General features: G+C 55.6%; 13 protein-coding genes across 13 annotated transcripts; 8 read left to right on the top strand and 5 right to left on the bottom strand.

The window, feature by feature from the left end:
• Positions 1-1,364: 1,364 nt before the first annotated feature.
• On the top strand, positions 1,365-1,856 carry N7482_010010 (Hsp20/alpha crystallin family protein; the record flags this gene model as incomplete). Its single annotated transcript, XM_056692134.1, has 1 exon — positions 1,365-1,856. The coding sequence occupies one exon, from the start codon at positions 1,365-1,367 to the stop codon at positions 1,854-1,856; it is 492 nt and encodes a 163-aa protein (XP_056539840.1).
• A 510-nt stretch (positions 1,857-2,366) lies between these two features.
• On the top strand, positions 2,367-3,282 carry N7482_010009 (enoyl-CoA hydratase/isomerase family protein; the record flags this gene model as incomplete). The annotated part of the gene is made up of 2 exons (XM_056692133.1): positions 2,367-2,479; positions 2,550-3,282. The coding sequence occupies 2 exons, from the start codon at positions 2,367-2,369 to the stop codon at positions 3,280-3,282; spliced, it is 846 nt and encodes a 281-aa protein (XP_056539839.1).
• A 757-nt stretch (positions 3,283-4,039) lies between these two features.
• Positions 4,040-4,853, top strand: N7482_010008 (rhamnogalacturonan acetylesterase RgaE; the record flags this gene model as incomplete). Its single annotated transcript, XM_056692132.1, has 2 exons — positions 4,040-4,151; positions 4,213-4,853. 2 exons carry the CDS (start codon positions 4,040-4,042, stop codon positions 4,851-4,853), a joined length of 753 nt encoding a protein of 250 aa, XP_056539838.1.
• Positions 4,854-5,105: 252 nt separating this feature from the next.
• Positions 5,106-7,526, bottom strand: N7482_010007 (isochorismatase family protein family; the record flags this gene model as incomplete). Its single annotated transcript, XM_056692131.1, has 1 exon — positions 5,106-7,526. One exon carries the CDS (start codon positions 7,524-7,526, stop codon positions 5,106-5,108), a length of 2,421 nt encoding a protein of 806 aa, XP_056539837.1.
• A 722-nt stretch (positions 7,527-8,248) lies between these two features.
• On the top strand, positions 8,249-9,506 carry N7482_010006 (Ketol-acid reductoisomerase; the record flags this gene model as incomplete). Its single annotated transcript, XM_056692130.1, has 2 exons — positions 8,249-9,411; positions 9,479-9,506. The coding sequence occupies 2 exons, from the start codon at positions 8,249-8,251 to the stop codon at positions 9,504-9,506; spliced, it is 1,191 nt and encodes a 396-aa protein (XP_056539836.1).
• A 342-nt stretch (positions 9,507-9,848) lies between these two features.
• On the top strand, positions 9,849-11,032 carry N7482_010005 (threonine/serine dehydratase; the record flags this gene model as incomplete). The annotated part of the gene is made up of 2 exons (XM_056692129.1): positions 9,849-10,185; positions 10,260-11,032. 2 exons carry the CDS (start codon positions 9,849-9,851, stop codon positions 11,030-11,032), a joined length of 1,110 nt encoding a protein of 369 aa, XP_056539835.1.
• A 68-nt stretch (positions 11,033-11,100) lies between these two features.
• N7482_010004 (putative Rad51 family DNA repair protein) lies at positions 11,101-12,538 on the bottom strand (the record flags this gene model as incomplete). Its single annotated transcript, XM_056692128.1, has 2 exons — positions 11,101-12,420; positions 12,479-12,538. 2 exons carry the CDS (start codon positions 12,536-12,538, stop codon positions 11,101-11,103), a joined length of 1,380 nt encoding a protein of 459 aa, XP_056539834.1.
• Positions 12,539-12,825: 287 nt separating this feature from the next.
• Positions 12,826-13,195, top strand: N7482_010003 (uncharacterized protein; the record flags this gene model as incomplete). The annotated part of the gene is made up of 2 exons (XM_056692127.1): positions 12,826-13,043; positions 13,099-13,195. 2 exons carry the CDS (start codon positions 12,826-12,828, stop codon positions 13,193-13,195), a joined length of 315 nt encoding a protein of 104 aa, XP_056539833.1.
• Positions 13,196-13,435: 240 nt separating this feature from the next.
• N7482_010002 (TBP-associated factor 8 family protein) lies at positions 13,436-14,553 on the bottom strand (the record flags this gene model as incomplete). Its single annotated transcript, XM_056692126.1, has 2 exons — positions 13,436-14,220; positions 14,295-14,553. The coding sequence occupies 2 exons, from the start codon at positions 14,551-14,553 to the stop codon at positions 13,436-13,438; spliced, it is 1,044 nt and encodes a 347-aa protein (XP_056539832.1).
• Positions 14,554-15,018: 465 nt separating this feature from the next.
• Positions 15,019-15,574, top strand: N7482_010001 (cytochrome c oxidase subunit VIIa; the record flags this gene model as incomplete). The annotated part of the gene is made up of 4 exons (XM_056692125.1): positions 15,019-15,048; positions 15,150-15,192; positions 15,381-15,416; positions 15,495-15,574. 4 exons carry the CDS (start codon positions 15,019-15,021, stop codon positions 15,572-15,574), a joined length of 189 nt encoding a protein of 62 aa, XP_056539831.1.
• Positions 15,575-16,220: 646 nt separating this feature from the next.
• N7482_010000 (NEDD8-conjugating protein UBC12) lies at positions 16,221-17,010 on the bottom strand (the record flags this gene model as incomplete). The annotated part of the gene is made up of 3 exons (XM_056692124.1): positions 16,221-16,373; positions 16,452-16,922; positions 16,990-17,010. 3 exons carry the CDS (start codon positions 17,008-17,010, stop codon positions 16,221-16,223), a joined length of 645 nt encoding a protein of 214 aa, XP_056539830.1.
• A 672-nt stretch (positions 17,011-17,682) lies between these two features.
• On the bottom strand, positions 17,683-20,625 carry chsG (chitin synthase class III; the record flags this gene model as incomplete). Its single annotated transcript, XM_056692123.1, has 4 exons — positions 17,683-17,784; positions 17,885-19,926; positions 20,009-20,492; positions 20,557-20,625. The coding sequence occupies 4 exons, from the start codon at positions 20,623-20,625 to the stop codon at positions 17,683-17,685; spliced, it is 2,697 nt and encodes an 898-aa protein (XP_056539829.1).
• A 2,903-nt stretch (positions 20,626-23,528) lies between these two features.
• Positions 23,529-24,862, top strand: N7482_009998 (uncharacterized protein; the record flags this gene model as incomplete). Its single annotated transcript, XM_056692122.1, has 2 exons — positions 23,529-23,571; positions 23,655-24,862. The coding sequence occupies 2 exons, from the start codon at positions 23,529-23,531 to the stop codon at positions 24,860-24,862; spliced, it is 1,251 nt and encodes a 416-aa protein (XP_056539828.1).
• Between the last annotated feature and the right edge of the window lie 586 nt (positions 24,863-25,448).

Genomic DNA, 25,448 nt, shown 5'->3' with positions numbered 1-25,448 from the left:
GACTCTATTGCGATTCATGGAAGTTTACGAAAAGGCTGCCAAGCCTCGTCCGGTTCCGAAATTTGAATGACTGTGTGGTAACCAAGTGTAGATAGTTGGCAAGATGAATGCGAGATCCTTATATACGGGAAGCCCTACCCACATGTATACATAACATCCGCCCGAACAGTATACTTCACACCCCGAAAAACATCACTACCACAAGGCATCAAGTTCCGCTGCTGAAAAAGCATGCAAGCGGCCAATTACCATTTAGTCACTGGACCTGCAGCCAATGAGAATATTTTTCCCCTTCCTGGGTCTACAGTCTTTCCAGTGAACAATTAAAACGAAGTGCCGGAGAAGAAATGTCCGTACGAAGGAAGCGTCGTCAGTTGCAAAAGCAGGTGAAGGAGCTCGAGACTGGAAGAAAAATTCTACTTTAACTTGTATACAGCCAGTTATTCAGAATATCCACTTACAAAGCAAAAGAAATTCAATAAAAATATAGAAAACCAGACAAAATAGGATAATTTGGATAATGGAAAATGCATCAATCAACTATTGTATTCGTAGCTAGTTCTTTTCCAGCTTCTTCAAGCATAACACGATGACCGTACAAACATCGTGTATATAGAGAATTTCCCAGTCCATGTTCAAGTCACTTTTTTCAGAAATTAAATTATCCTATATACAAGGCTGGGCTCAGTGAGTGGATTTCATGATGATGTAATACTCACTGAGCACATGTACATCATGGATCGCAGCGCAAACCACCGGCTCCTGGCTGGCCTGCCGCCATCGCACTCACCAAAATTGCCACCCCGTACGGCGCTGAAGACGATGTGATTAGCTACAATCGGATGAAGGAGGTTATGACGAGATGGGCCTTCCGGGTTTTGCAACTAAATGAGATTGGTCCTGGGCCGTTGCCACCTTGCTATGTACCATACCTAGCTGCATAGATACTCATCGATCATGCAATCATTCCTGCGACATCAGATATCAGATTGAGCCAGAAGGTTCGAAATGCGGACGGAATAGCATCACTGATCCTATGAGATTGCCCGATTCTATATCACGTGACTATATAGAACCGGGGAGAATCGTCCATCGCGCGCTGGAAGGTGCGACCGATCGCTTCAAGTGGCGCGCGCCAACTGCCAACAACCCGCATGCGGCCTCTCGCAAGCATGGGATGATTCGTACAGTTGTGGCAGCTGCAGGCAGCTGGCGATGGGTTATAAAAACCCCCTTGACCACCATCTTTCAATTCCCATTCTCAACTTTCATTCTCAACCGTCAGCTAGCTCAAGGCTTCAAACTTCTCTTGCAATTCCAAGCTCTCTTTGTCATCTCTTGAACACCTCTTCTCTCTAAACTCCATGTCTCTCTTCCGAACCACCTTCCCCGCCTCGGGCGACTTCGCCCCGCTGTTCCGTCTTCTCGACGACTACGATGTCCACCGTGCCAGCCGCCAGACGAGCACCCGCAGCTTCCAGCCTCGCTTCGATGTTCGTGAGAGCGAGGATGCCTACCACCTGGACGGCGAGCTTCCCGGTATTGCGCAGAAAGACATCCACATTGAGTTCACCGACTCGCAGACTCTGGTCGTGAAAGGCCGCACTGAGCGCGAATACCACACTGGCGAGCCCAAGGAGGAAAGCGAGGGTGATAAAAAGACTGAGACCGCCGAGAAGACCCCTGGCCACCGTTTCTGGGCTAGCGAACGCTCCATCGGCGAGTTCCAGCGCACCTTCACTTTCCCTAGCCGCGTCGACCAGGACAATGTCAAGGCCAGCCTGAAGAACGGCATTCTGTCCGTTGTGATTCCGAAGTCCACTGCTTCGGGAACCAAGAAGATCACCATCGAGTGAGCTTCTTGATTGGGCACCTGCTAGCTTTTGACACACCCTTTGACGCACGATGCGCACGAGTATACGATTTCAAGATTGATTTGTAATTTACACGCCTGGAGACCCCGCAATATGACGGGCTTGCTGCTCCCTTTCCATTCTTTGTATCACTTTTCCTTTCTCTCATGATGTACTATAGTGAAATAATGTAATTGAATCCAATCATTCACGCAACCTTCCCATGTAAGCCCTTTTAATGATGTCAACCGCAAGTGGAGCCGTCCTCGGTATCGCGGCTTATCTGAGCCGAGGCATGTGAGAGGAGCCTCTTCTTGACAGCGGGATTGGCGCCTCTCCTTCGAATGCATTGCTACAACTTTCTTCTGCTCTTAAAACGAGTGATCCGCCCGGTGCCATCGCCGGACTGTGTAGTCGCTCCGCTCAGCCCACCTTTTCCCCCTCGCGCCTACTCCTTCGCCCTGGCCTGCTCCGGCTCCTCTACCCCAGTGATTACCAATTACATATCTCCCCATGGCGCAAAATTACTCCTTTCAGTACTTCACCGTTCAGTTCCCACCCGAGAATCCATATGTCGCCCATGTGGAGATCAACCGGGCAGAGAAGATGAACGCCTTCTTTGAAGCGTAGGTCATCTATCCCCCGAGCTGGCAGCCCGGGCGCATCGCTAACAGTGATCTCCCTGTCGCCACCCAGTATGTGGCTGGAACTGCGCCAGGTTTTCGCTCAACTATCGGAGGACTCCGCCGTGCGGGCCATCGTGCTGAGTGGCGCCGGTGAGAAGGCATTCACCACTGGGTTAGACGTCAAGGCTGCCTCTCAGGGCCCCCTGGTTGGAAAGGCAGATCACGACCCCGCCCGCAAAGCGGTTCAGCTGCGCCGCCATGTCGCCGAGTTCCAGGACTGCATCAGTGCCATCGAGCGCTGCGAGAAGCCTGTCATCGTTGCCATGCACGGATTTTCACTCGGTCTGGCAATTGATCTGTCGACCGCCGCTGACATCCGGCTCTGCTCGACGGACGTGCGATTCGCTGTCAAGGAGGTCGACATTGGTCTCGCCGCGGATATTGGCACGTTGAGCCGGCTGCCCAAGGTGGTTGGAAACTTCGGCTGGGTGAAGGAGGTGTCGCTGAGCGCCCGCATCTTTGGGGCCGAGGAAGCACTGCGTGTGGGTTTCGTGAACGCTGTGTACGAGAACCGCGAGGCTCTGATCGCGGCGGCCCTCAAGCTGGCCACGCTGATCGCCATGAAGAGCCCTGTGGCTGTTCAGGGTACCAAGGAGATCTTGAACTGGTCGCGCGACCACTCCGTGCAAGACGGCCTGCGCTATACGGGCGTGTGGAACAGCGCAGCCCTACAGACCAGTGACGTGTCTGCAGCACTGTTGTCCGCGATGCAGAAGCGCACCCCTACGTTTGAAAAGCTGTAGTCGGCCATTTGAAATACGGCCTTCGGGCTACCGCGTCTACGTTGAATTGATTCTCCACCCGTCTCGCATGTTGGTGGAGACGTTGTATATATATTGAATAGGGAACCCCGGAGCCTTCCACGATATCAGACCACTCCCTCCACCGTAGCCTCCGTGGACATACATATAGTACCCTCGGTCCACCTCGGGGGTCTCTGGCTATCAGGAGCCTGGGCTAGAACGGAAAGGAACGCGACACCAAAAAGAAAAACCAACAACAACCGCCCGAAACGTGACGGGGGTTTCACTGGTTTCACCCATCCTGAGCCAAGCCTTGGACAGCGACGAGACGGGCTCGGCGCCTCCGCAACGGACAATGCCTACGAGCTGGAAATGGCTCCGGAACGCAAGTGGAAGAGACCGAACGTCTCGCAGAAATGCAGGTTCCATGAATCAGAAAACACCGGCGATCATCGCGCCCCCGCAAATATGGCAGCGCCCTGGTTTCGCCGTCTGCAGGCCGGTCCCTCACCTCCGCTGACCCGAGCGCCATGGACCTTGTCGGACATCGTCATCGCTCTGAGGAAGGGGCTTTTTCCACGTATAGCCTACTCCACCAGGGGCTGCTTTACAAGCTGTACACTATGCAGAGCGACAATAGGGACAAAATTGTTGTTCTATAAAAGAAACAGCAGCATCCCGTCCCCATTTCCTCCTACCTTCCTAATCATCAGCTTTTCAACTACACTTTCTATACCGATCTAATCATTTGAACACCATGAAGTCTGCTGTGTTTCTCTCTACGATGATTCCCAGTGTGCTGGGCACAACCATCTACCTGGCCGGCGATTCCACCATGGCCAAGGGGGGAACTGGATCCGGTACTGCAGGTATGTTGGCTCAGAGGGGAGAATACCAAAGTGGAGGCTTCCACTAAACAGATTGCCTCAGGATGGGGCGAGTATGTGTCCCCTTATACATCAGCCAGTGTATCCAACCAAGCCGTAGCCGGCCGCAGTGCACGATCATACACCCGCGAGGGCCGATTCGATACCATCGCCAGCGAAGTGCAATCCGGAGACTGGGTCATCATCGAATTCGGACACAACGACGGCGGCTCGCTCTCGACAACAGACAACGGTCGCACCGACTGCTCCGGCACGGGAGATGAGACCTGCACCACGACATATGGCGGCGTGACAGAAACCGTGTTGACCTTCCCTAAGTATTTGGAAAACGCAGCCAACATGTTCAAGGCCAAGGGTGCCAATGTGCTCATCTCGAGCCAAACCCCCAACAACCCATGGGAGACCGGCACCTTCACCTACTCCCCGTCGCGGTTCGTGGCATATGCCGAGCTGGCAGCCCAGACAGCAGGCGTATCATATGTGGACCATGGAGCATACGTGGCAGACATCTTCGAGTCTCTGGGCGCGGATGTGGTCGATGCATACTTCCCACTCGACCATACCCATACGAGTGCCGAAGGGGCCTCGGTGGTGGCCCAAGCGTTCTTCAAAGCCGTGGTCTGTGGAGGTGTCGGATTGGAGAGTCTCTTGAACACCAATGATTTCGAGGGTGAATGTCTTTGACGGCCCGGGCCGTATTGTTCAATGGGGTTGGTGCTCGGGGAGCCATATAGCAAATACCAGGTAGTAAAATGGAAGTGTCACTTTCTTGGTCTTGGCAAGCTGGGCTTTGCGCCATGGAATTCGTTAACGTTTCATTTCATCATATGTGCATAACTAGAGCAGGAAGGGGAGGGGGGACAGATTATGCCAGTGTGGGCTATCAGTCACCTGGCGTCATCAAACCGCTATATGCATAGATCAACCTCTGTAGTCTCAATGAAAGCGCTCTAGGATAGCCCTCACAATACCCCGTTTCTCGACACGATTATAGTACTGGTGGAGATTCACGAACCGAGCATCAAAGGGTCCCTGGGTCAGTACCATCTCCCGCAAGACTGGCCATAATGAGCAATCATCGATGCTGAACGCTGACCCTCCCAGGTAATGTTTCCCTTCCAATGCATGTTCGCAATCCTCGAGGTTGGTTTCGAAGGGATAACCAGGGTTGTTAGTATAATGTTCGCGCCAGCGCCCCAAAAACCCTTCAATCCATTGAAGCTCATTGCCACCTGGTAAAGCTTCCGCGCCCGGCCGTATCGCCTCGGGGGGTCGCTCAGCCAAATGTCTCAAAATGGCCACATCACCGGCAACAGCCCGTCCATCCGGGTCAACGTACAGTGGCCGTTGGTTGGAATTGCCCTCCTGAGTGTGTGTTCCAGAGCCGTCGACAATCTCGTAGCGGAGAGCATTTTCTCCCAGGCCTATCTGCACTCGCAGGTCCGCAACGAGATCTCCACTAAGCGTCAAGTGGGCGATGGACGCAGTGACAAAGTTGACCACATCAAATCCAACACCATAGAAAGCATTCCAGTCGAACTCGGAGGTCCGATTTTCTTGCCCGAATGCACGGATCAGCCGTTCAGTTTCTGCAGGCTCCCCGTGGACGACAGGTCGGGCCATATCCTGGGCTTTGCTGATGGCTCCTTGGCCCCAGATCGTATTTGTGGTCTGGTTGAGATAGGTCCCAATGTGTCGAAACGTAAGAGAGATGCGCTCGCCACCAAAAGCTTGCTCTTCGGGAGATTTGGTGGACTCCGCGCGTTTGTCGGGCCGGATACCATGAAGCCAGCGCATATTGGTCTTCTCGCCGAGGATGAAGAGAGAGCCATGGGGCAGCGGAACTTGTTGCTTGGAACGACCTGGTTCTGTCCCTTCATTCGACTCAGAGGTAGAGATTTTGGTGCGAAGAGTCATAACACGCTGAGCGCCCAAGCTGACGTTGCAAATGAAGGAGCCTCGAACAATGTCGAGGGTCTTGTCCGAATGCTCAGAAATAGAATCCTGTCCATTCCGATACAGCTGAATGAGTACATGGTTCAAAGGGTGGCCGAGAATGCGCTCGACCAGGATACGCGCTTCATCTACGGCGGGCGTGAATGGCTTCAACGGTGGGGACTCATCCGCGGGGTGTCGATAGATTGGAATAGAGCCATCTGGCTGGATATGACCTTGCACTGCGACCAGTCGAGGGACCTGGCCGGACAGATGGTACATCTTCTGCCAGGATACCTCGGCGCGAATACGCTCGAAGGCGTCTGCAGGCAGATCGATTTCTGGGATCATGCGGGAATCGCCTTCGCCCAGGGCGCCGTCCGGTGTCTCCTTGTTCGGTCGGTTCCCAGTCCCCACCTCGGGTGTGCGTTCACGACGCTTCGGGCGACGCACTCGTGCACGAACTTGCTTCTTTGCTTCCACAGGGGGCCGGGTGGCGGCCGCCGCAACCCTCTGTGCCCGCGTCTGCGAGGCCAGTTTTGTCAAATTGAAGCCATCTTCATCTGGGTTTTCCGGTTCCTCGGGTAGCACACCCAAACTGTCCATGAAATCCTCAATACCCACGGGAGCGCCTGGGGTGATGGAAGGCTTGGGTGGCTGCGCGTTGGTTTCTCGGGCGATCTCATCCGTCTCCTGCCACTCCAGTTCCTGGTTCAGCTCCTGCGCGGTGAGTCCCGTTGCTCCTAGGATATCCGCCATGCGGCGCATAGCTTCTTGGTGACGCTGAAAGTCGCGGTAGCCCAAGCAGTCCTCGATCAGTGTCACGGAGAAGCCGTTGCGCACGGCATCTAGCGCGGTGGCATACACAGAGATATTCGACAGAGAGCCACACAGATACAGCTCGGTCACAAACCGTGTGCGAAATGACAGAATCAGACCATCCGACTCCAAAGCTGAGTACCCCGTCTTGTCTAGCACGGTGTCACGGTCGAGGTCGATGGCAGCGAGGATAGGTGCGGGAAACTGAAACCCGGTTGACTGCACCGAGCAGCAAATTGCTGCTTTGCCGGAGAGAAAAGCTTCGGCATCCACAGGCTCTGGGGAATCACGATCTGACGATACTTCAATCACATCTGTCGTGGGCATAGGCAGTGGCTTTGGTGGCTCATTTTCCAAGACGATGCGGGACCCAAAGTTCCAGTCTTCCATAGGCTGCGGAGATTCATACTGCGAACGCACCCAGATTACATCACCGGAGCGACGAAATGCCGCTGCAAGTGGGGGTAAGATCTCAAGGATGTCCGATGTATTGGGAACGGGCAGAGCGCCAGACGGGCGGACAAAGTCATTTTGGAAATCCAGCAGCAGCAGGGCCTTGCGGGTCTTGATCGTGGGCAGATCACCGAATGCGAAGAAGCTCATCGTCGAATCGACATAGCACGGCGCAGGCACAGCGCAAGGGGAGAGTTCGTTGGGCGAGCGAAGCGGTGCTTTGTTTGCGGGGATGATGCGACACCTGAGACATCAGGCACCAAACTCTAAGTTAGTCGCTGCCGAAGTTGAAGACATTTTAGGCTCAAGGTGGAAAGCTACGCTTATCATGAGCTCTGGGCACGCCAATTAGGCGCTGGTCAGCTAACTATGCGAGTGATCAACGATCGGAGCCCCAGCTAGGATCAATTGAGTGCCATTGATCCCCGCATACCTCCTCCTCGTCGGAGCAAAGGACACAAGTCCGCACTTTCTCCCCCGGCCCATTGAGCTGTGAATTCTATCCTAACGATAGAAAGCCCCGTAAACGGGTCCAGATGAGTCAAAGTTGCTCCCATCTCCCCGAAACCCCCTAAATCGGAAACCCACACACCCCTCGGCCTCATTGGGACATCTCACGATCAGCGGTTGCTGGCTCGCCACTGGGCTTGCGCCGGTTCCGGCGGCCAATCACAAGGGCTGAAAACGGGTCCCGGTGTCGGCCGGGGAGCAGAGGCTTTTCTCCGGCAGGTCATGTGCTGATGACTCGACGGTACGGGAGCTCTCTCCACCCCAACTTTCTGTTACTTAAATCGTCCAATTCCTCCCCCAGCTTCATTTTTCATTCTTCACTCTCCACTCTATCTCCCTCTCCCTCCCCCAAATATTACACAATGGCTTCCCGTGGTCTCCCCCGTGCCCTCCGCCTCGCCCGCGTGGCCGCTCCTCGCTCGGTTGTCACCGCCGCCCTGCCCCGGCCTGCTCTGGCTTCCGTCGCCCGCCGTGCCATTGCCCCCGTGACCCCCGTCCGTGGTATCAAGACCATTGACTTCGCCGGCGTCAAGGAGGATGTCTACGAGCGTGCCGATTGGCCCCGTGAGAAGCTCCACGAGTACTTCAAGAACGACACCCTCGCTCTCATCGGCTACGGCTCCCAGGGCCACGGCCAGGGTCTGAACCTGCGTGACCAGGGCCTCAATGTCATCGTTGGTGTCCGCAAGGATGGTACTTCCTGGAAGGAGGCCATCCAGGATGGCTGGGTCCCCGGCAAGAACCTGTTCGATGTCAACACCGCCATTGAGAAGGGTACCATCGTCATGAACCTGCTCTCCGATGCTGCCCAGTCTGAGACCTGGCCCACCATCAAGCCCCTCATCACTAAGGGCAAGACCCTGTACTTCTCTCACGGTTTCTCCCCCGTCTTCAAGGACCTCACCAAGGTTGAGGTTCCCAAGGACGTCGACGTCATCCTCGTCGCCCCCAAGGGCTCCGGCCGCACCGTCCGCACCCTCTTCCGTGAGGGCCGTGGTATCAACTCTTCCATTGCCGTCTTCCAGGACGTCACCGGCCACGCCAAGGAGAAGGCCATCGCCATGGGTGTTGCCGTCGGCTCCGGCTACCTCTACGAGACCACCTTTGAGAAGGAGGTCTACTCCGACCTGTACGGTGAGCGTGGCTGCCTGATGGGCGGTATCCACGGTATGTTCCTCGCCCAGTACGAGGTCCTGCGTGAGCGTGGCCACTCCCCCTCCGAGGCCTTCAATGAGACCGTTGAGGAGGCCACTCAGTCCCTCTACCCCCTGATCGGTGGCAACGGCATGGACTGGATGTACGCTGCCTGCTCCACCACCGCCCGCCGAGGTGCCATCGACTGGTCCAGCCGCTTCAAGGACAACCTGAAGCCCCTGTTCAACGAGCTGTACGACAGCGTCCGTGACGGCACCGAGACCCAGCGCTCGCTCGACTACAACTCGCAGAAGGATTACCGCGAGAAGTACGAGAAGGAGATGGAGGAGATCCGTGAGCTCGAGATCTGGCGCGCCGGCAAGGCTGTCCGGTATGTAATCACCTTTCTTCCACCGCCACCACATCATGACCAGGTTGCTAACGTATTCTTCTTCTAGCTCGCTCCGTCCCGAGAACCAGAAATAAATAATATCGTGATACCCGTCAAGGGAGGGCTTGGACAAAAAGTTATGATGTAATATGAAACTGTTTTTGGGCTTCCGGTATACTACCAAATATCATTGACAGCTAAGCAAAGCTGGATTTTGCAATTCATTACTTCCATCTTGTAGCCTCCAGAGTAAAGAAACGTCCTCTGGGGCGACGTAAATCATTCAAGGTGGGCGTGGGTGGGCTTGAGCACGGCCGCCCTCGGAGCAACCCCGACGGAGGACAGTCCGGGGAAGAAACAGCCCGCCCATCCATTTCTCCAATCTTTTGACCCGTAACCCCTCTCAACTCCCCCTTTCCTTGATCCACCAACCACGAATGGCATCGCCCGCAGAGAAAGCACAGTTGCTGACTCCAGCGGCCGTCCAGGCCGCATATGGCCTGATCCAGCCATACGTGCACCGGACCCCACTGCTGACTTGCAAAACCCTCGACGCCATTGCGTCAACCCCGCAGACACCAGAGGCTCTCGTAGGGACCTCATTCGAGGGCCAGACACCTGCGCGCCCCAAGTTCCACTTTTTCTTCAAGTGTGAGAATCTGCAGCGAATTGGCGCCTTCAAGGCTCGAGGTGCATTCCATGCATTGCTGCGGTTGATCGAGGATCGCGGGGAGGAGGAGGTGAAACGGCGCGGGGTCATCACACACAGCTCTGGTATGGAAACCGGTCGCAAACCCAAAAAGCGCTACGAATTGGCTAATAATCTCCTCTTTCTTCTACTTGGCTAGGTAATCATGCACAAGCCCTCGCCCTCGCCGCCTCGACTCTGAATGTCCCGGCCTATATTGTGATGCCGCGCATCAGCACCCCGTCCAAGATCGCCGGTACACGCTCCCATGGCGCAGAAGTGATTTTCAGTGGCTCAACAAGTGTCGAGCGAGAGGCAGTAGTTGCCGAGATTCAGGCTCAGACGGATGCTATTCTAGTGCCTCCATACGATGACTTCAATATCATCTGCGGGCAGGGAACCACGGCACTGGAGCTGGAGGCACAGTACGCTGAGCAATTTGGCACCAAAACGCTGGATGCAGTCATCACTCCCGTTGGGGGAGGCGGGCTCAACGCTGGCGTGGCGACTTACTTCTCAGATAAGCCGCAGACCAAGGTGTTTGGTGCGGAGCCCAGTTTCGAGGGCGCGGATGACTGCCGTCGGGGGCTGCTAGCTGGGAAGCGTGTGGAAGCAGTTTCAACGCTGACCATTGGAGATGGGTTACGCACGCCCGTGGGATTGTTGAATTGGGAGATCATCTCGAACAAGAAGAAGGTCGAGGGGGTGTTCGCCGTCACCGAAGAGCAGATCAAGGCCGCAATGCGTCTAGTTCTGGAACGCATGAAGGTGTTTGTTGAGCCAAGCGCGGTTGTCGGTCTGGCCGTGTGTCTTTTCGATGAAGAGTTCCGGCGGCTTGTAGAACAAGAGGGTGGCGCGAAGGGCTGGGACGTGGCCGTGGTGTTCAGCGGAGGTAACACTACCGTGGAGGCAATTGGCAAGTTGTTCGGCTGATGTTCTGTGAGCCATCCGGCCCATGTTTATAAGGGGGCTGTACCATATAGAAGAAAAATCCCATGCCTTCAACTATCTAACGAGGGTATATCCACTCCGGTCGCTCGCACGTAGAAGGAAAAACACCCGCCGTTGTACCAGCTGACGCCATCAACCACGCGACGCGGCCACTCCTCACGGCCCCATGCATTGACCCAGGCCGAGAACTTGCCTTGACGAACCACGCTTTGTCGCATAGGCGCATCTTTCCTCGCATCATGAGCACTCATGGCGGGTGGGAACGGTCGGACTATGTCCCTACGAACAATCAAGCGGAGGGTGGGGAACGTTCCCCATGGCGCTGGCAGCGCTGGCCGCAGAGATGGTGTCTGAGATGGAGGTCGATCATATGGGCCCAGAGGACCAGATTGGCCGCTGATGTTCGAGACAGCCGGACGGCCACCAGAGACTGTCGTCGTGTAAACAACAGCACACCCGAAACGATGTTCCAGCCGCTTCAGCTCCTGTACCAGCTCGGCATACAAATCAGAGAGGTAAAAGTTTCTCTTAAGCGCGCGCTCTTGATCAGTTTCTGCTCGTGAACGCCCGATCTCCTCAGTGCGAGCCACCTCGTCTCTTAATTTGTCTTGCCAGAAAAATGCCGTGGCACTATCAATGGCAAGCATCTGCAGGGGCCGCAAGGCAGAGGCATGTCGAGACAAATCATAGAGATATGTGTCGAGGGTACATAGCGTAGCAAGAAGGGCGGAGGACGACTGCGGTCGAAAGACATGGACGTGCTGAAGCGAGGAAGTCAAAATCCCTTCCAGCTCATCATCTGAAATCAGTCCGATGTCTTTGCTCAACGTCTCATCATCCGCTGGCTCTTGTGCTTGTTGCAGGATTCCTCGAGCCACATCACGCAGTCTGTAGACATCGAAGCGATCATCAGTGTCCATCCAGACCACAGCTGCCTCTAGTCCTCCAATCGGGATGTTGCCGTACGCCCCTGGCAAGATAGCCCGCGCGGTCATGTAATATAGCAGTTGCGATTTACCAGCGCCTGATAGACTGCTTGAAATCTCCACGACTGAGCGGGGCCGCTTGCTCCTGGAAGCAGACCCAGAAAAGAAGACATGAAAAGATTCAGGATCTGCTGGGGCTAGTAGCTCCTCACGTGCGACAACCTCGTTGTCCTGACCATCGCAACGCAGGAGCATCTCTTCGTCTTCTGTAAGGATTTGCCCTTGTGGGGCGGAATTTTGCAACTGCCGTCGTTGGGTCTCACTTGCAGTGCCCGGTAATCTCTGTGTAAAGACGCCCAGCAACGCATCGAGAACAGGGACGCCTAGTAGCCGCGAGTGCTGGTCGGGGCTGGTAGGGTAGACATTGGCCAGGTCATGCAGAAGCTGAAAATGGAGGGGTCAGCAAAACAAGCAACTACCTTCTCAGCGTTCTCCGGTTTACCTGGTCCAGTCCCTCGTGCTGTACGTCAGCCAGCGACGTCGCGCCCAAGCTGGCAGCCATGGCGATCAGAAACCTGCAGTCTCATGGACTATGCATGACTGACGGGGTTGGTGGTATGCAGTTATCTGCAGGCACAGCTGCATCAAATCCTGGACTGCGTTGGTGTGCAGTGATGACAGCCCGAGTCGAAAGCCGAAGTAGTTCGGGGACGGAGGCTCCGCAGCCGGACCTCGGAAAGTGCGCCGCATCTCCAATCTGCCCGTCCGACTGCGACTCCACGACCACCCTCCACTCAACCACAGCTCGGATACAGGCAACGCCTGCGCATATAACCACTTACAATCAAGATGGCGCCCCTCGTACCCGTCTTCTCCGCAGAAACCCTCCCCGATCATGTCAACACTGTGCGTCGCAACTTTCAAGAGAAACGTCGCAAAGGTCCAGCCGTGGACCTAAAAGAGTGCCCGCTGCTCGAGATGGTGCAGTACTCCTGCAATCCGCCGCAAGAAGATATTCCACAGCCAGGTGTGATTACATGCACGCCTATTGTGCGGCTTTTTCGACGGTGAGTCCCAGAGACACCAACCCTCTGAGGCCGCGGGGACTGACCCATTCTTCAGGTGCGCGGGAGGATTGACGGTGGAGACCACATCATGGGAGCCGATCAGGCAAGCCGCGGAAGAAAGCCAGAAGAAGGCGACAAAAACAAAGGCATGAAAAACAAAGTCATGAGGGATCAAATTATACAGAACCCGGTACGGAGGTTTTGCATTGGGCGGAGTTTTGGGATTACGATAGAGAGAGCATCAAATCAGAACGGCTGCGACTGCCATGGGGTATCTATCTCCTCAAGAACGACTCCGAAACATACACAAAGCACCAGCCCAAAACCCAGAAGACCAAAGCAACAAACGAACGCCGATAATGTAATTGTGTCACACCTCCCAACACGCCATCTCATGTGCCCACAAAGCTATCCACGGGTTCGGCAGTCGTGGTAGGCCTCGGCGTCTTTTCCTCGGCGCCGCGCCCGCCTGTAGCCGTTGTACGCCGCCAGAAATCTCGCTCACAGTTGACGATGGGGCCCATCTCCAGGTTCCACGATCCCTTCGACCGCATCTTCGCGTCTCCCTCCATGACGGGCCCCGAATCGATCTCCATGGCCGAACCCAGAGTAGCGTTCATGCCCGGGGCGGCGAGCGGGTCCTTCTGTAATTTCCTCGCCAGCCCCTTCACCGTCTTCTCGAACATTGTTTCCATACTTTCCATCCGCTTGCCCCAAAGCTGCTTATCGCGCCCGCTCGAGCTGGTCGGGTTGTCGCGGAACGCGGCACTGGCCAGCTTTCGAAGTGCTTCTTCGCCGTGTCGTCCATCTTCTGCGGCACGCTCACGGATTTTGCGCGGGTCGTTGTCGCGTTCGGTGAACACCGCTGTTGAGGAGTAGGTGTGTTTGCTTGGGAAGTCGGGGAAGTGCTTTGGAACGTAGGACCGGTTGGTCTCGCTCTCCTGTACCCGAAGTGCGTTCAGAAATGGCAAATTTAGAGTGACCTCATCCTCTGGCGGTGGCGATGGAAGGAGGGTAGGAATTGGCGCGACTGTTTGCGGCGACTTGAGATAGGGACGGAGATCATCGGGGGAGATACGGTGGTGCTTTAACGCGTGCTCGAAGTCTTGCGGGATCGGTTGAAGGCGGCGAGAAGATAGCATAGACTGGCGAACAAACTTTGATATGTGCAGAAGGTCTGCATCAAACCGGTTCAAAATTAGTCCAAATCTCCGATAATAGGATGAACACCCTATTTTGGTCGGAACATACACTCTTCCGCGGCGCTGCGGAAGCTAGACAGGGCAGCCGGATCAGCCAGATCAAATCCAGCATCCCTGAGAAGTTGCCCTATCGACCGATTCATCAGGTGCTCGACATTGTTATCATCTTGGACGGCGGGCTCGCAGGCCTGCGGCAGGGTTATGGGCTGGGCGAGGCGGTGGTGGTGATGGTAGTGATGCTTTGCTCGCTTGATATCGGCCGCTTCAAGGTAAGATGAAGAGCGCTTGACTGGCCCCGACGACGCCATGGCCACTGGGGGGGGGCAGAGCTATTGTCAAGGACAACGGTGGTGGAGGCAGACAGCTTGTCTTGTCGCCAGTTGGAGGTATGGTCACGTGGCTTAATACCTGAGGCATCACATTTGGTCCAAGAGCTGCGAAGAACAGCAGTCAGGTTTCTAGTAACATAGATCAATGCGTAAAAGAACTGTTGGAAATGTAACGAGCAAAGGTAGACTATTTCAGAGAGCTAATTACACTGGAAAATAGCCACCCCCTCTAATGGCGTGAGGTGCTGTCCAAGGCCCGTCGACCAATCCGGAGGCTCGCTTAGTCCGCCCGAAAGCTTCAACTTCACTTCCCGTCCACTTCACTCCGTCACTCTCCTGTCCTCCACCTTTGCCCAACCCCGCCACCCTCCGAGGCAGGATCCCTTCTGTCCAACCCGTTGAACCCTCCCATCGAGAATCGACTGACACCGTCTATCTACTACAATGGGCGCCGCTATCCCCCCCATCACCGGCGTAGGTGCCCCTTCTCTAGAGACCCGGCTTGCCCCGAGCGGGCTGATCGGGTGCTCTGATGACTCTGGGCACTGGACTAACGTGCTGTGTGTGACTTGCAGATGCTTCGCCGGGGTCTCGTTCTGGACCTGAGCACCGCTTTCGGTGAGTGATCGAATTGTTCTTCGGAGCTGGGTCGCGAGTGGCATGATCGCATGGCTCGCCGACATTGAAATGTTGCAATTGCTCTCGGCGCAAGATGCCATTTGACACTAGAGACTCGGAAGATGACCAGGATACTGGTGTTTTTTCATGGAAATGACAAACGACTAACCGGCAACTTCACCATCCAGGTTTCGGCACCACCTTCGGCTACCTCTGGTGGTACGGTAAGTAGCATGAATCCTTTCCCTCCGTTCCGGCCAACTCCCATAAACCAGGCTCCTAACGAACCTATCCCTACACAGGCTACCACCTGCCCCGCGTCCGTGAGCGTGACACCTACTACACCCGTCTTGAGCAGGAGCGCGCCGCCCAGCGCGCCTAAATCGGTCGACCTTAGTCGCATCCCCTCGAACGTTTCCCTTTCGCCCGTCGGTGTCGCTGCATTCCCTTTGTGAATTGAAAGCTTCAAAATATCAATACACCTCGCTCCAGGAGGTTCATGTCTTGTAATCTCCCTGAGCGAGATACGTCGGCGGGTCATAGCCGAGTGTGGGTGATTTGTGTTGGAACCGATTGTACATAAAACGCCTGCGATCAATGTGTTTTTCCACTGTTTGGTCCTCTACATGGCTTATCTCCGCACTACTCGCTGAGGTTTACTGCCTGTGCTGCTTGCATGGATTGTGGTCCACTCTCTGCCCGTAGATCTATAAGAACCGCCCCTTCCCTGCCACAAGCCGACAATCTATACGACCTCGCCACGCGCACGCCACTACTCTCCATCCGAAACCGATCGGGTTGGATCTATTGAATTCAATCGCTAAATACGCCGGTTATATGTACTTGTAACTTCCGCCTTTTAAGGTGAAGTCCACCCTGTAAAGCCATAGATCATCATTTCGCGTCTCTCATATTCTGATCTCGAGCCTAGCCAGATTCCCTGCCATCCTGACTCATATGTAAATTGCAGGAACCCGTGCTAGACTCAAGACACCCATTTTGAGCACGAACCGATCGCGTTACCGGTTCTATCGGAGCACTCGCTCGAAACTGACGCCCCGGACGGACCCGCCGGCCATGGAGGAGCGCACATTCCGCTTGAAGCCGTCGCGGTTGGTGCGGAGGTCTTCTGCGGCTTCCTTATTTAAAGGATCAGAGGCATTCGGCTCGAGGAAGAGGAACTGCAAGGAACAGATTATGATTAGCCACCGCAGTCCACGGACTATAGACCAGGGGCATAAAGAGGAGAAACGGCGCACCTGCATGCCCACGATAACCGCATTCAGATTCAACACTGGCTTCCAGTCCTCGCGCAGAATGTTCAAGCACACGTTGCCGTCCAGGTCGATGTTGGGGTGATAGATCTTTTGGGTACACTTGACCTTGGGCGGGTCATGGGGGAAGTTCTGATTGACGGAAAAACTGAAGTTGAAGACGCCGCCCTTGTACATGCCCTCGTCCGGCTCGATAGTCAAGGTGAAGTTCAAGATGTCGTCTGGGTTCGGGAAGGACATCTTCATGGTATTGCCGAGAGTGAGTTCTTGGAGGTCTGTAGGAGGAACAGACAGATAGAGGGGGGGCCTCGTTAGACATGAAAGGGTCAAGTGTATTGGTAGGAAGGAGTTGAGGCGAGACGCACCTCGTTGCACGCGCAGCTGTGCGGCGGTGACCTTCTTCTTCTTCTTGCCAGCAGCACCTTCGGCATTTTCAGCCTGCTGCTGCTGCTGCTTCTGTGGGAAGAGTAGAGGTTAGTCTCTGCTCATATATGCCATCCACGATATCCACAGTGCAGCATACCATCGACCAGATCTTCAGCATCTTGGCTGGGAAGTCACCACCCCAACTGGTGGAACGACCGGAACCCCGAAGTAGTAGTGGGTCCACAGGAGTCAGGGAGAGATGGTTCAGACGCTCGGAATCGACCCAGAACGAATGCCGCAGGTCGAATGCACAGGACTCGCGTGTGTTGGGGCGGAAATGAGGAGGCTGAAAGGTGGAGGAGGGGAGGCAGACACGTCCTGCGGGTTGCGGGGGTCAGCCCGGCGGTCACTTTCTATCGCGGAAAAATCCGCTGGCCGCCTTCGCGTTGGGACATGACGTACATCGGCAAACGACCCTGTACGAACAGAGCACTGCGGTTTTTACAGATCCTACAGCCGACATCAAGGATATTTGTACTGAATCACATCTCACAAAAATTCATTGCGCCCCGAATGCATTCCCATCGCGTCGCTGGTCCGACCAAAAAAGACATCACAGTTTTCCGGTTGCTATTCAACCTTCCACGGCAGTACATACTGGCATCACAAAAAGGACAAGGGTCGAAAGAAACGGGCATCCTTAAGTAGAATACAAATCGCGAGATTGGAAGATAGAGAGAATGGAACGGAAAGGAAAGGGAGAAAAAAAATGAGGAAGGGGGTGAACAAAAAACATGTGCCAAGAAGAGGTGTTTCATGATAGAGAAAGAAGAGTACAGCCAGACAGCGTCTACCGGCGGGCGAAGCAGCACTTGATACCAGTGCGACCCAGGAACCAACAGGCACCGATGAAGCGGAACAGGGCCATGATGGCGTTGGACCACAGAAGGGCCTGGAAGAACCGAGCGGTCCGGGTGGTAGCCGTGTTCTACAGAGCAGGTCAGTAAAAGGATCCCGAATGGGTTGCATGGGAAGGGATGAAAGAAGCATACCGTGAAGCCGAACTTGTCCACCGCCTCGCTAGTAATACAGACGGCCAAGAAGGCATTACTGAAAATCCAGAAGGTGACGAGACGAGTACGGAAGCTCTTGTATGAGTCCTCGAGGGATTTCTCGTCGTGTTCAACGGGAGCAACGTAAGGAGTGAGCGCGCGCTTGACGGTGGCCTCAAACTGGCTATCGATATCCGCTTGAGGTTTATCAATTTCCTCTATGACCGCGTCCTTACTGCCTTCATCCTTGGTCGTCTTGGCAGAGGGCAGCGCATCAGCTTTGTCCGAACCTTTAGTACCCCAAGACACATCGTGCCAATTGCTGAAGGCATAGACGTTCAGGATGTTGATGTAGGAGGACTGCAGGACCATATAGGCGGGGAACGAGGTGAACATGTGCCATGGATCGGCGTACATGAACGAGGCGACGAAGTAAAGACCGAAAGTGGCGGCCAGGGCGATGATAATGATACCAGCACCCGAGGAACCAAAGAAAGAGCTGAGGAAAGCCCCAACACCTTTGTTGGTAACGAAATCCATCGGCGCGCCTCCACTAAAGGCGCGAATCACCAGATACAGCGAGTCGACCACAATATAGACCTGAATGAGGCCGAAGACCACAAAGGAAGCCAGGTACGAGAACTTGGAACCCTTCGGACGATTACCGAGGGCAAGAATGAACTGAAGCAGCAGGAAGCCCAGATACACATACTTGATGATCGTGTTGACGATAGGAGTCGCGTCGGCTCCGAAGGGGAAAGCCTTTTCACCGTTGCTCTCGCTCGGGGTACCAACCAAGTCGATAATAACAACGGTCGTGAGCCAGTAGGAGGCCAGTGAGAACCAGGTGAGAATGGTGTTGAAAATGTTGTAAAGCATCTGGATGTGCAGGAAGAACATGCGAATGATGTTGTGGCCCGACTTGTACATACGGCCGAAGTGCATCAGCGAATAAATACCAGCTGCGAAGGAGCCGTTCAACCAACGACGACGCTGTGAGATGAACTCGGCCGCACCTTCAGGCACATCCGTCTCGGCCTTGGAAGCCTTGACATACGACAGGTGCCACTTGGAGCCGGCCTTGGCGACCAATTCGAAACAGAGGATACGATCCTCGGCCAAGAACATGTTTTTCTTGAAAATGTTCATACCTTCAATACCCTTCTTACCGAGCTGCTTCGACAGAGTGTGGTCACCGTGGAAGTATTGCTCCAGCGGACGGCCCATGATCGCACGGAAGCGATAGGCAGAGAAGGCACCAGGCAACACGGACACATAACCAAATGAACTCTCCAGAGGCTTGTCCAAGATATTACTAATCTTGTACTCAAAGTTTTGCGCTGCCACCAGCGGATTGATCAGGTTACGCCAGCCCTTACCCAACATGGCGTGGATTTCACCACAGGCACCTCCCAGATCCTTGTCATTGTAGAAGGCCTCCCAAAGGGACAGGAGGGATTTCGGGCCGGGCTTAGTTCCTGCGTCGAGCAAGATACAGATCTCCGGGTTGAGAATCCGACCAAAAGCGTTGAAAAGCCAACGATGCGAGTTAATCTTCTTGCTGTTCTTCTGCTTCAGACAGAACATCATCTGCACAGGGGGCAGAGTGCTAGGGCTGTCATCGGTCGGACGGATGAGCTGCTGGCTTGGTGTCACCGACAGCTGGGTCGTGTATTCGAAGATGTGGGCCACCGTCTCCTTGCCGTCCACATCGCGCTTCATCACGCCATCCTGGTAGATACCGACGGTGGCCAGGACATCCAAGGTGTCCTTGTCGCAAGGATCGATACCGTCGAACACGAGGGCCACGACAATCTTCTGCCATGCGGGACCCCCCTTGTTCCAGAACTCCGACTTCTTGAGGTTGACAATATCACGAATGTTTTGCATCACACCGTGCAGGGTACGCGAGGTCAGGGTCTTGTCCTCGTTGTAGTAGGTAATGGCGATGAGCAGCTCGGTGTGGCGGTTGTACATGGCGGGACGCAAGTTGTAACCATTGTGGAGAGTGAACTCATTGGGATCGCACGTCGCAGCGGTATCTAGAACGATCGGATGAGAATTAGCGCCATCTTTCGCTGGGTGGGTTGTGGTCGATCGGAGCATGGGAAAACGAGCACTTACACCGCATGTGTGTGAACTCTTCGCTGCCACCCTCGAGGTCGTTACGGTATTTGGCCTGGATAGCATTTTGAATGGCACTGGGCACGGGGTAGTCGACACTCAGGACGGAACCCTGAACCAGCTTCACTTTCCGAGTGGCATATCGACGGAGGTTGCCGCCGCCCGAATTTCCACCGCCTGGGGCTTGTCGCTGGCGCCAGGCCTCAGTGGAGGAAGTCTCGCTCCGCGCGTACGGCGACGGGACCCGGCCCGGGACGCCAAACGCGGTTGCGGGGTTCTCGGTCTGGCCCGAGTAGACAGACCCGGTCGCATAGGGATCGTGGTAGCCAGGTGCTGCGTCGGAGGCATACGTCTCGGTCAGACTGTAACCCGAGGCCGGGCGTACGGGGGAGACCCCACGGGAGTGCGGGTCATCAAAGGGTGTCGCAAAGGGCCCCTGCTGGTGCGACAGCAGTCCATGCGAGGCATCTTCATCCTCCCGATACTGGACCTGGGGTTAGTCATGAGGCAGAAGGGAAAGGCCCGGGAATTGCTGGTGGGGCGCGTACTTGCGAGCTGGGAGCCTCTTGATGGCTCTCGTATTTGGGCGAGTGCGCGCCGGACCCCTGGTAGGCCATGATGGTCGCGCAAACGTTGGACAAGTAGGATTAGAGGCGGTTGTTGTCCAGATCCGCAGAGGGGGTATATCTCGAGAGAGGGGGTGGGTTGAAAGGAGGAGCCAGGGAGATTCAGCCACCAGGGCTGCAGGTCGTAAGGGTGGAGTGGCCGAGTGGTCGAGTATCAAGGATCCAGCAGTTCAAAAAGGAGTGTCAGCGGATGTGAATGGCGTTCCTAGTGAACCAAGGAGATAAGTTGTTGCTCCCAGCATAAAACACAGCACCGTTGGGGGGGGGGGGAAGAGCGGGGGGGGAGGGGACGAGATGTTTGGAGAAAGAAAAGAAGAGAGGAAAGGAGGAGAGGGCGGAGGGAAAAGGAGGAGAGTGTGCAGGGTGAGACTCGCCGCGCGATCGTACTGCTTGAGGAAAAAGGGAAGCGCAAAAATAGACCTCTCTAATCCCCAGTGGGCTTAGCCTCCACCACCAGCTCATCCAGAAACGAGCAAAAAATAACACCCTTTGCCCCCCGGCCACCGGACAACATGATTGCTCGAGGCGGCCGATTTCCCTCCTCTCGAGTCCTCCAATGACGGTGGTGCATGATGCAATGATGCACATACTCCATCCCTTGGGATCGGGCGCCGTGGGAGATTCTGCACTGCGGTATGGAGTCCCAGCGATGGAGCCTGTCAGGGACCAGACAGGGACCAGGACAGGGACCAAGGCAGGGGACCACCGACCCTGGAGAGTTTGCGCCTTGGAATCCACGGGTCCGCTATGCTGCCGACCGTGCAGTTGTGCGAGCTGGCCTCGACGCTCTCTATGTCTATGGTACTCGATACTCGGTATTCTTCTATGGGAGGACAACGGCCACGAACGGTCGCAAGGTCACAAGGATCCCGGATGCATGGCTCCCCTAACTACGGAGTAGTCGCTGGGTCTTTTTTCTCCTAGACTCTTCGCAGGCCCCTTTGGGTGCTAGTCTTTCTCCAGATCTCCACCCACGCTTACTCGGTTGGGCGGACCCGCTGAACCCAATCACCGGAGCTCCACTGGTGAAACAGTCGGTGAGAGCGACCCGACCGCAGAGGCGCTTCAGCCCTTCAACCTTTCCGGGCTCGACAAGGGACTGATGAAGCCCAGAGACGATGCCACGCCTCCTTCGCGTACGGAGTATATACGGCACGTATGTATGCAGTCGCCTCCATCTGCCCGCCTGGCACAGTCGGTACGGCCAAGCTTCATTCTGCATTCCTCGCGCCGTCTGGTATGCCGCGGGATCGACTCTGCACCTCCGCCCATACATCCAAGGAGGACGTGCAGCGTGCCGAATCTCCGGGGTTCTTGCCCATGAGAGGAGCTTAAGTGGACGAGGATCGCATACAAACGCCTTCGAAGCATTCATAAAGAGAGCGTATCCGTGCGGCCCTGACGAGCAATGAGAATCTTTGGCACCACCACCACCAAGTATGTATATACGGAGTAGTATATAATCCATTGATCCCGGGCAGGATGGATGAGATGCACTGTACCAGGTACACCGTCCGGCCAGCTATGACATCCCGCCAGCGCAACCATCCTTTCCGCTTCGCTGTCACTGTCCACTGTAGAAGGACACAGTCGGCGGACGCGGTCACTCTCTCAATCGGCGATCAGCTGGCTCCAGGAGGGAGTCCTTCACCCTTCGTCCCTGCAGCAGGGCTGGATAGCGGACGAGGAAGAGACCTGTCAGTCCCGTCGATAGCAAGGCGCAGCAGGGGCCGGGGAGGGCGGCACTGACTGCAATGGACTGCATGGACTGCACTTTGCCACAGCCACGGGGGCGTGGTGGCGTGGTGGCTACGTCCTCCCGTGTCTGGAGTGTCTCAGGTTGGGGGCCTCATCTCCCGGCCCAGCCTACGGACGGCGCAGGCTAGGGTGGTTGGATGGGTCAGCCGCGCAGATCCACCAGCACCGCCGAACGGTTGATTGATTGCAGACCATCAATCTGCCGAACCATCATGGATATCTCGCCCGATGACGCCTCATCTCCGTAGTCCTCCCACCTCCCTACAGATTCCTTCACGTGACTCTCTTGCTGAGCTCAGCCCCGTAATCTCCCGGGCCGACCATAGTCCGAGTCCAGACCACTGCTCGCCCGCTGGGCCACTCAGGCACGCCCGCCTCCCGTCGTATGCCGCTGGGTTGGCGCAAGGTGCAGCCACTTGAAACACTCCGGACCAGCCGTGATTCATGTAGCATCACTAGAACCACCACCAATTGATGCGTGATTTTCGTGATTTTCGCGATTTCTTGATTTCGTGATCTTGTGATTTCGTTCATCAAATATTAGTCTTCTATTCCGGTCCATCGTTCATCGTTTATCGTTCATCATACATCGTTCATCGCTCATCGCTCATCTTGCATCGGGTCCCTGATTAGTCTGAGTCTGGTCCAGGTGGAACCCCGAACCCCGTCCACGTCGTGCTCAGGCCGCCCCCCCCCCCCCCCCCCCGTGACTATCTGCTGCCCCCCCGTTCTCCTCATTTCCCAGGAGAATCTATCTCTCTCACCACTCCTCACCATCTTCTTCGCCCTTTCTTCCCATCCGGTCTCGAGTCGTGACGGGCTCGGTTTTCCCCCATTCCGCCCTTTCACCCTCGATCCTCTGGACGATGCCCGTCCATCGTCCCTGATCGGAGTCCACTTCCACCCACACTCGTTTTTCGCCGGCCTTGCGCCCGTGGACGTTTGATCGACCTCTTTTTTTCCCATGATCTCGCGATTCCGCTCACGACTGGACGCCGTTTGAGCCCAACACTCCTTTTTCCACTATCCACTCGATTTTCATCTGCACATTCCTTTGCCGCCGTTGACCGGTCGCCGTTGTTGATATCAATTTTGTTCCCCCTGTTCCAGCCGTCCTCGACTCTTCCTCGCCCACCATGCTTCTCAACCCTGTCGACCCTTCCTCCTTCTCGCCCATCGGTACGAGCTCTTTTCCTCACCTCATCTCCATCTCAGGAAAGGTACAAGGTCCCCTCCTACTGACACATGACCCCATTCTATAGATGGCTTCTCTCCCTCCCGCTCCCTCTTCAAGCGCTGCATAACATGCGACTCCGTCCCCACCTGCCCGGCCTGCCCCGATGGCCAGACCTGTACGATGACCGCCCAGACCTGTGACACCTGTTCCACCACCAAATGTGTGTCGAGCTCGACCAACTCCTCCCCGCCCTCGTCCAGTGGGCCCAACGTCGGTGCCATCGCCGGTGGTGTGGTGGGAGCGGTGCTGGCCCTGACCCTCATCCTCTTCCTCATCTGGTGGTTTGTCATTCGCAAGCGCCGCAATGATGCTGCTGAAGGGGAGGAGAAGGACCACAGCGCCTTCAATGCCGCGCGGGATGGCCGCAAATCCATCCAATCCATCGCCTCCACCGTCCTCACCCGTGCCTCCAACGTCATCCAAATCGCCTACATTCCCGGTGTCACCAATCGTTCCCCTCCGGAGACCCCGGCCACGCTGGTGCCCCCGGTTCCCCCCTTGCCGGGTGCCCACCCCGATCAGCACTTCTTCATGCCGGGTGACCTCCGGGACTCTTCCTGGACCACCATGACGGGCCACCAAAGTATGTCTCCCACCTTCCGGAGCAGTGTCGCGACCACTGTGTACCGCAGTGACGCCATCGTCAGCGCCATTCCCGCGCAGCAGATCCAGCGGTCACGGGCCAACATCGTCAGCGTGCACAATGCTCCTCCTGGCGGCGTGGGCTCCGGCTCCCCGACCCAACCGCTTCCTGTGATGATCACCCCCAGGGATGCCCCCGCCGTGCCGGCCATCACCACATCCCAACTTGCCAAGGCAGGGGCCATGCAGCACGGCGGCAGTTCCATTGTGGCGCGCCAAGTTGTGGCGAAGCCAGTCATGGTCCGTGGTGCCTCGGTCAAGAAGAAGGACGGTCAGGCAGACAAGAAGCCAATCACAACCGAGTCGAATGGAAGCAGTCATCAGTTCGACCACCAAATGTCCACGTTCGACGGTAACTCATCCGACGAAGACGAAAACGGCGACGAGACACGGCCAACCACCTCCTCCAACTCAACAGGAGCCAAGGCTACCGCGTCCGAGGAATCTGCTCAGAGCTCTGGTCCCTTCCAAGACCCCCTCAGCAGCGACGCAACCTCCTCTTCCGAAAGCCAGCAACGCAGCTCCCGTCACACCGACGGGGCGCCGCCGCGCGTACAGAGTCCCTTCTCCGACGCCAACGAGGTGAAATGAGCAAGATCGATCTGGCGCGCTGGTCTTCTGTGAAGTCACGTTTTGTTTTGTTTTATTTTGTTTTGTGTGGTTTGGTTTGGTTTGGTTGGGTCGTTGTTTGTGGGGGAACCCCCCACGTCCATTTCTCATTCCCATTTCCGTCTCGTCATACTATCCCTCTTCTAGCCTTTCTTGTACGTATGAACTCCCTTGGGGCTTGTTTTGTTTATTGGGCGTCGGTTCGAGATTTCCCGGGTGCTCTGTACAGCGAGAAAAGCACTCGCGGGACGCGTAGCAGGTCAATTTGAAATCAACTGTCCAGCTACCTGGTCAACCTATTATCTATCAATCTGGCAACCTACATTAAACCATGCCGCATGTACCTCTTGAGCGGATACCTATAGATTTGAGTAAATTCAAATCAAATCAGGTTGCACAAGTGCGTCGATCGGTAGGTAGATGATCGAAGCGATCTGCGGGAGTGGTGGGGTCAACTGGATTTACAAATATATACATCCGTTAATGTGACCTTTCCAGCACGCTCCATTACACCACGCTGTTAAAACACGAGCAGTTGGAACCAATCAATTAATACAGCCTCAACTCT

This window comes from Penicillium canariense (assembly GCF_028826845.1).
Source record: "Penicillium canariense strain IBT 26290 chromosome Unknown utg000007l_segment0_segment0, whole genome shotgun sequence".
Lineage (NCBI taxonomy): Eukaryota > Fungi > Ascomycota > Eurotiomycetes > Eurotiales > Aspergillaceae > Penicillium > Penicillium canariense.
This window is presented reverse-complemented; position numbering and strand designations above follow the sequence as displayed.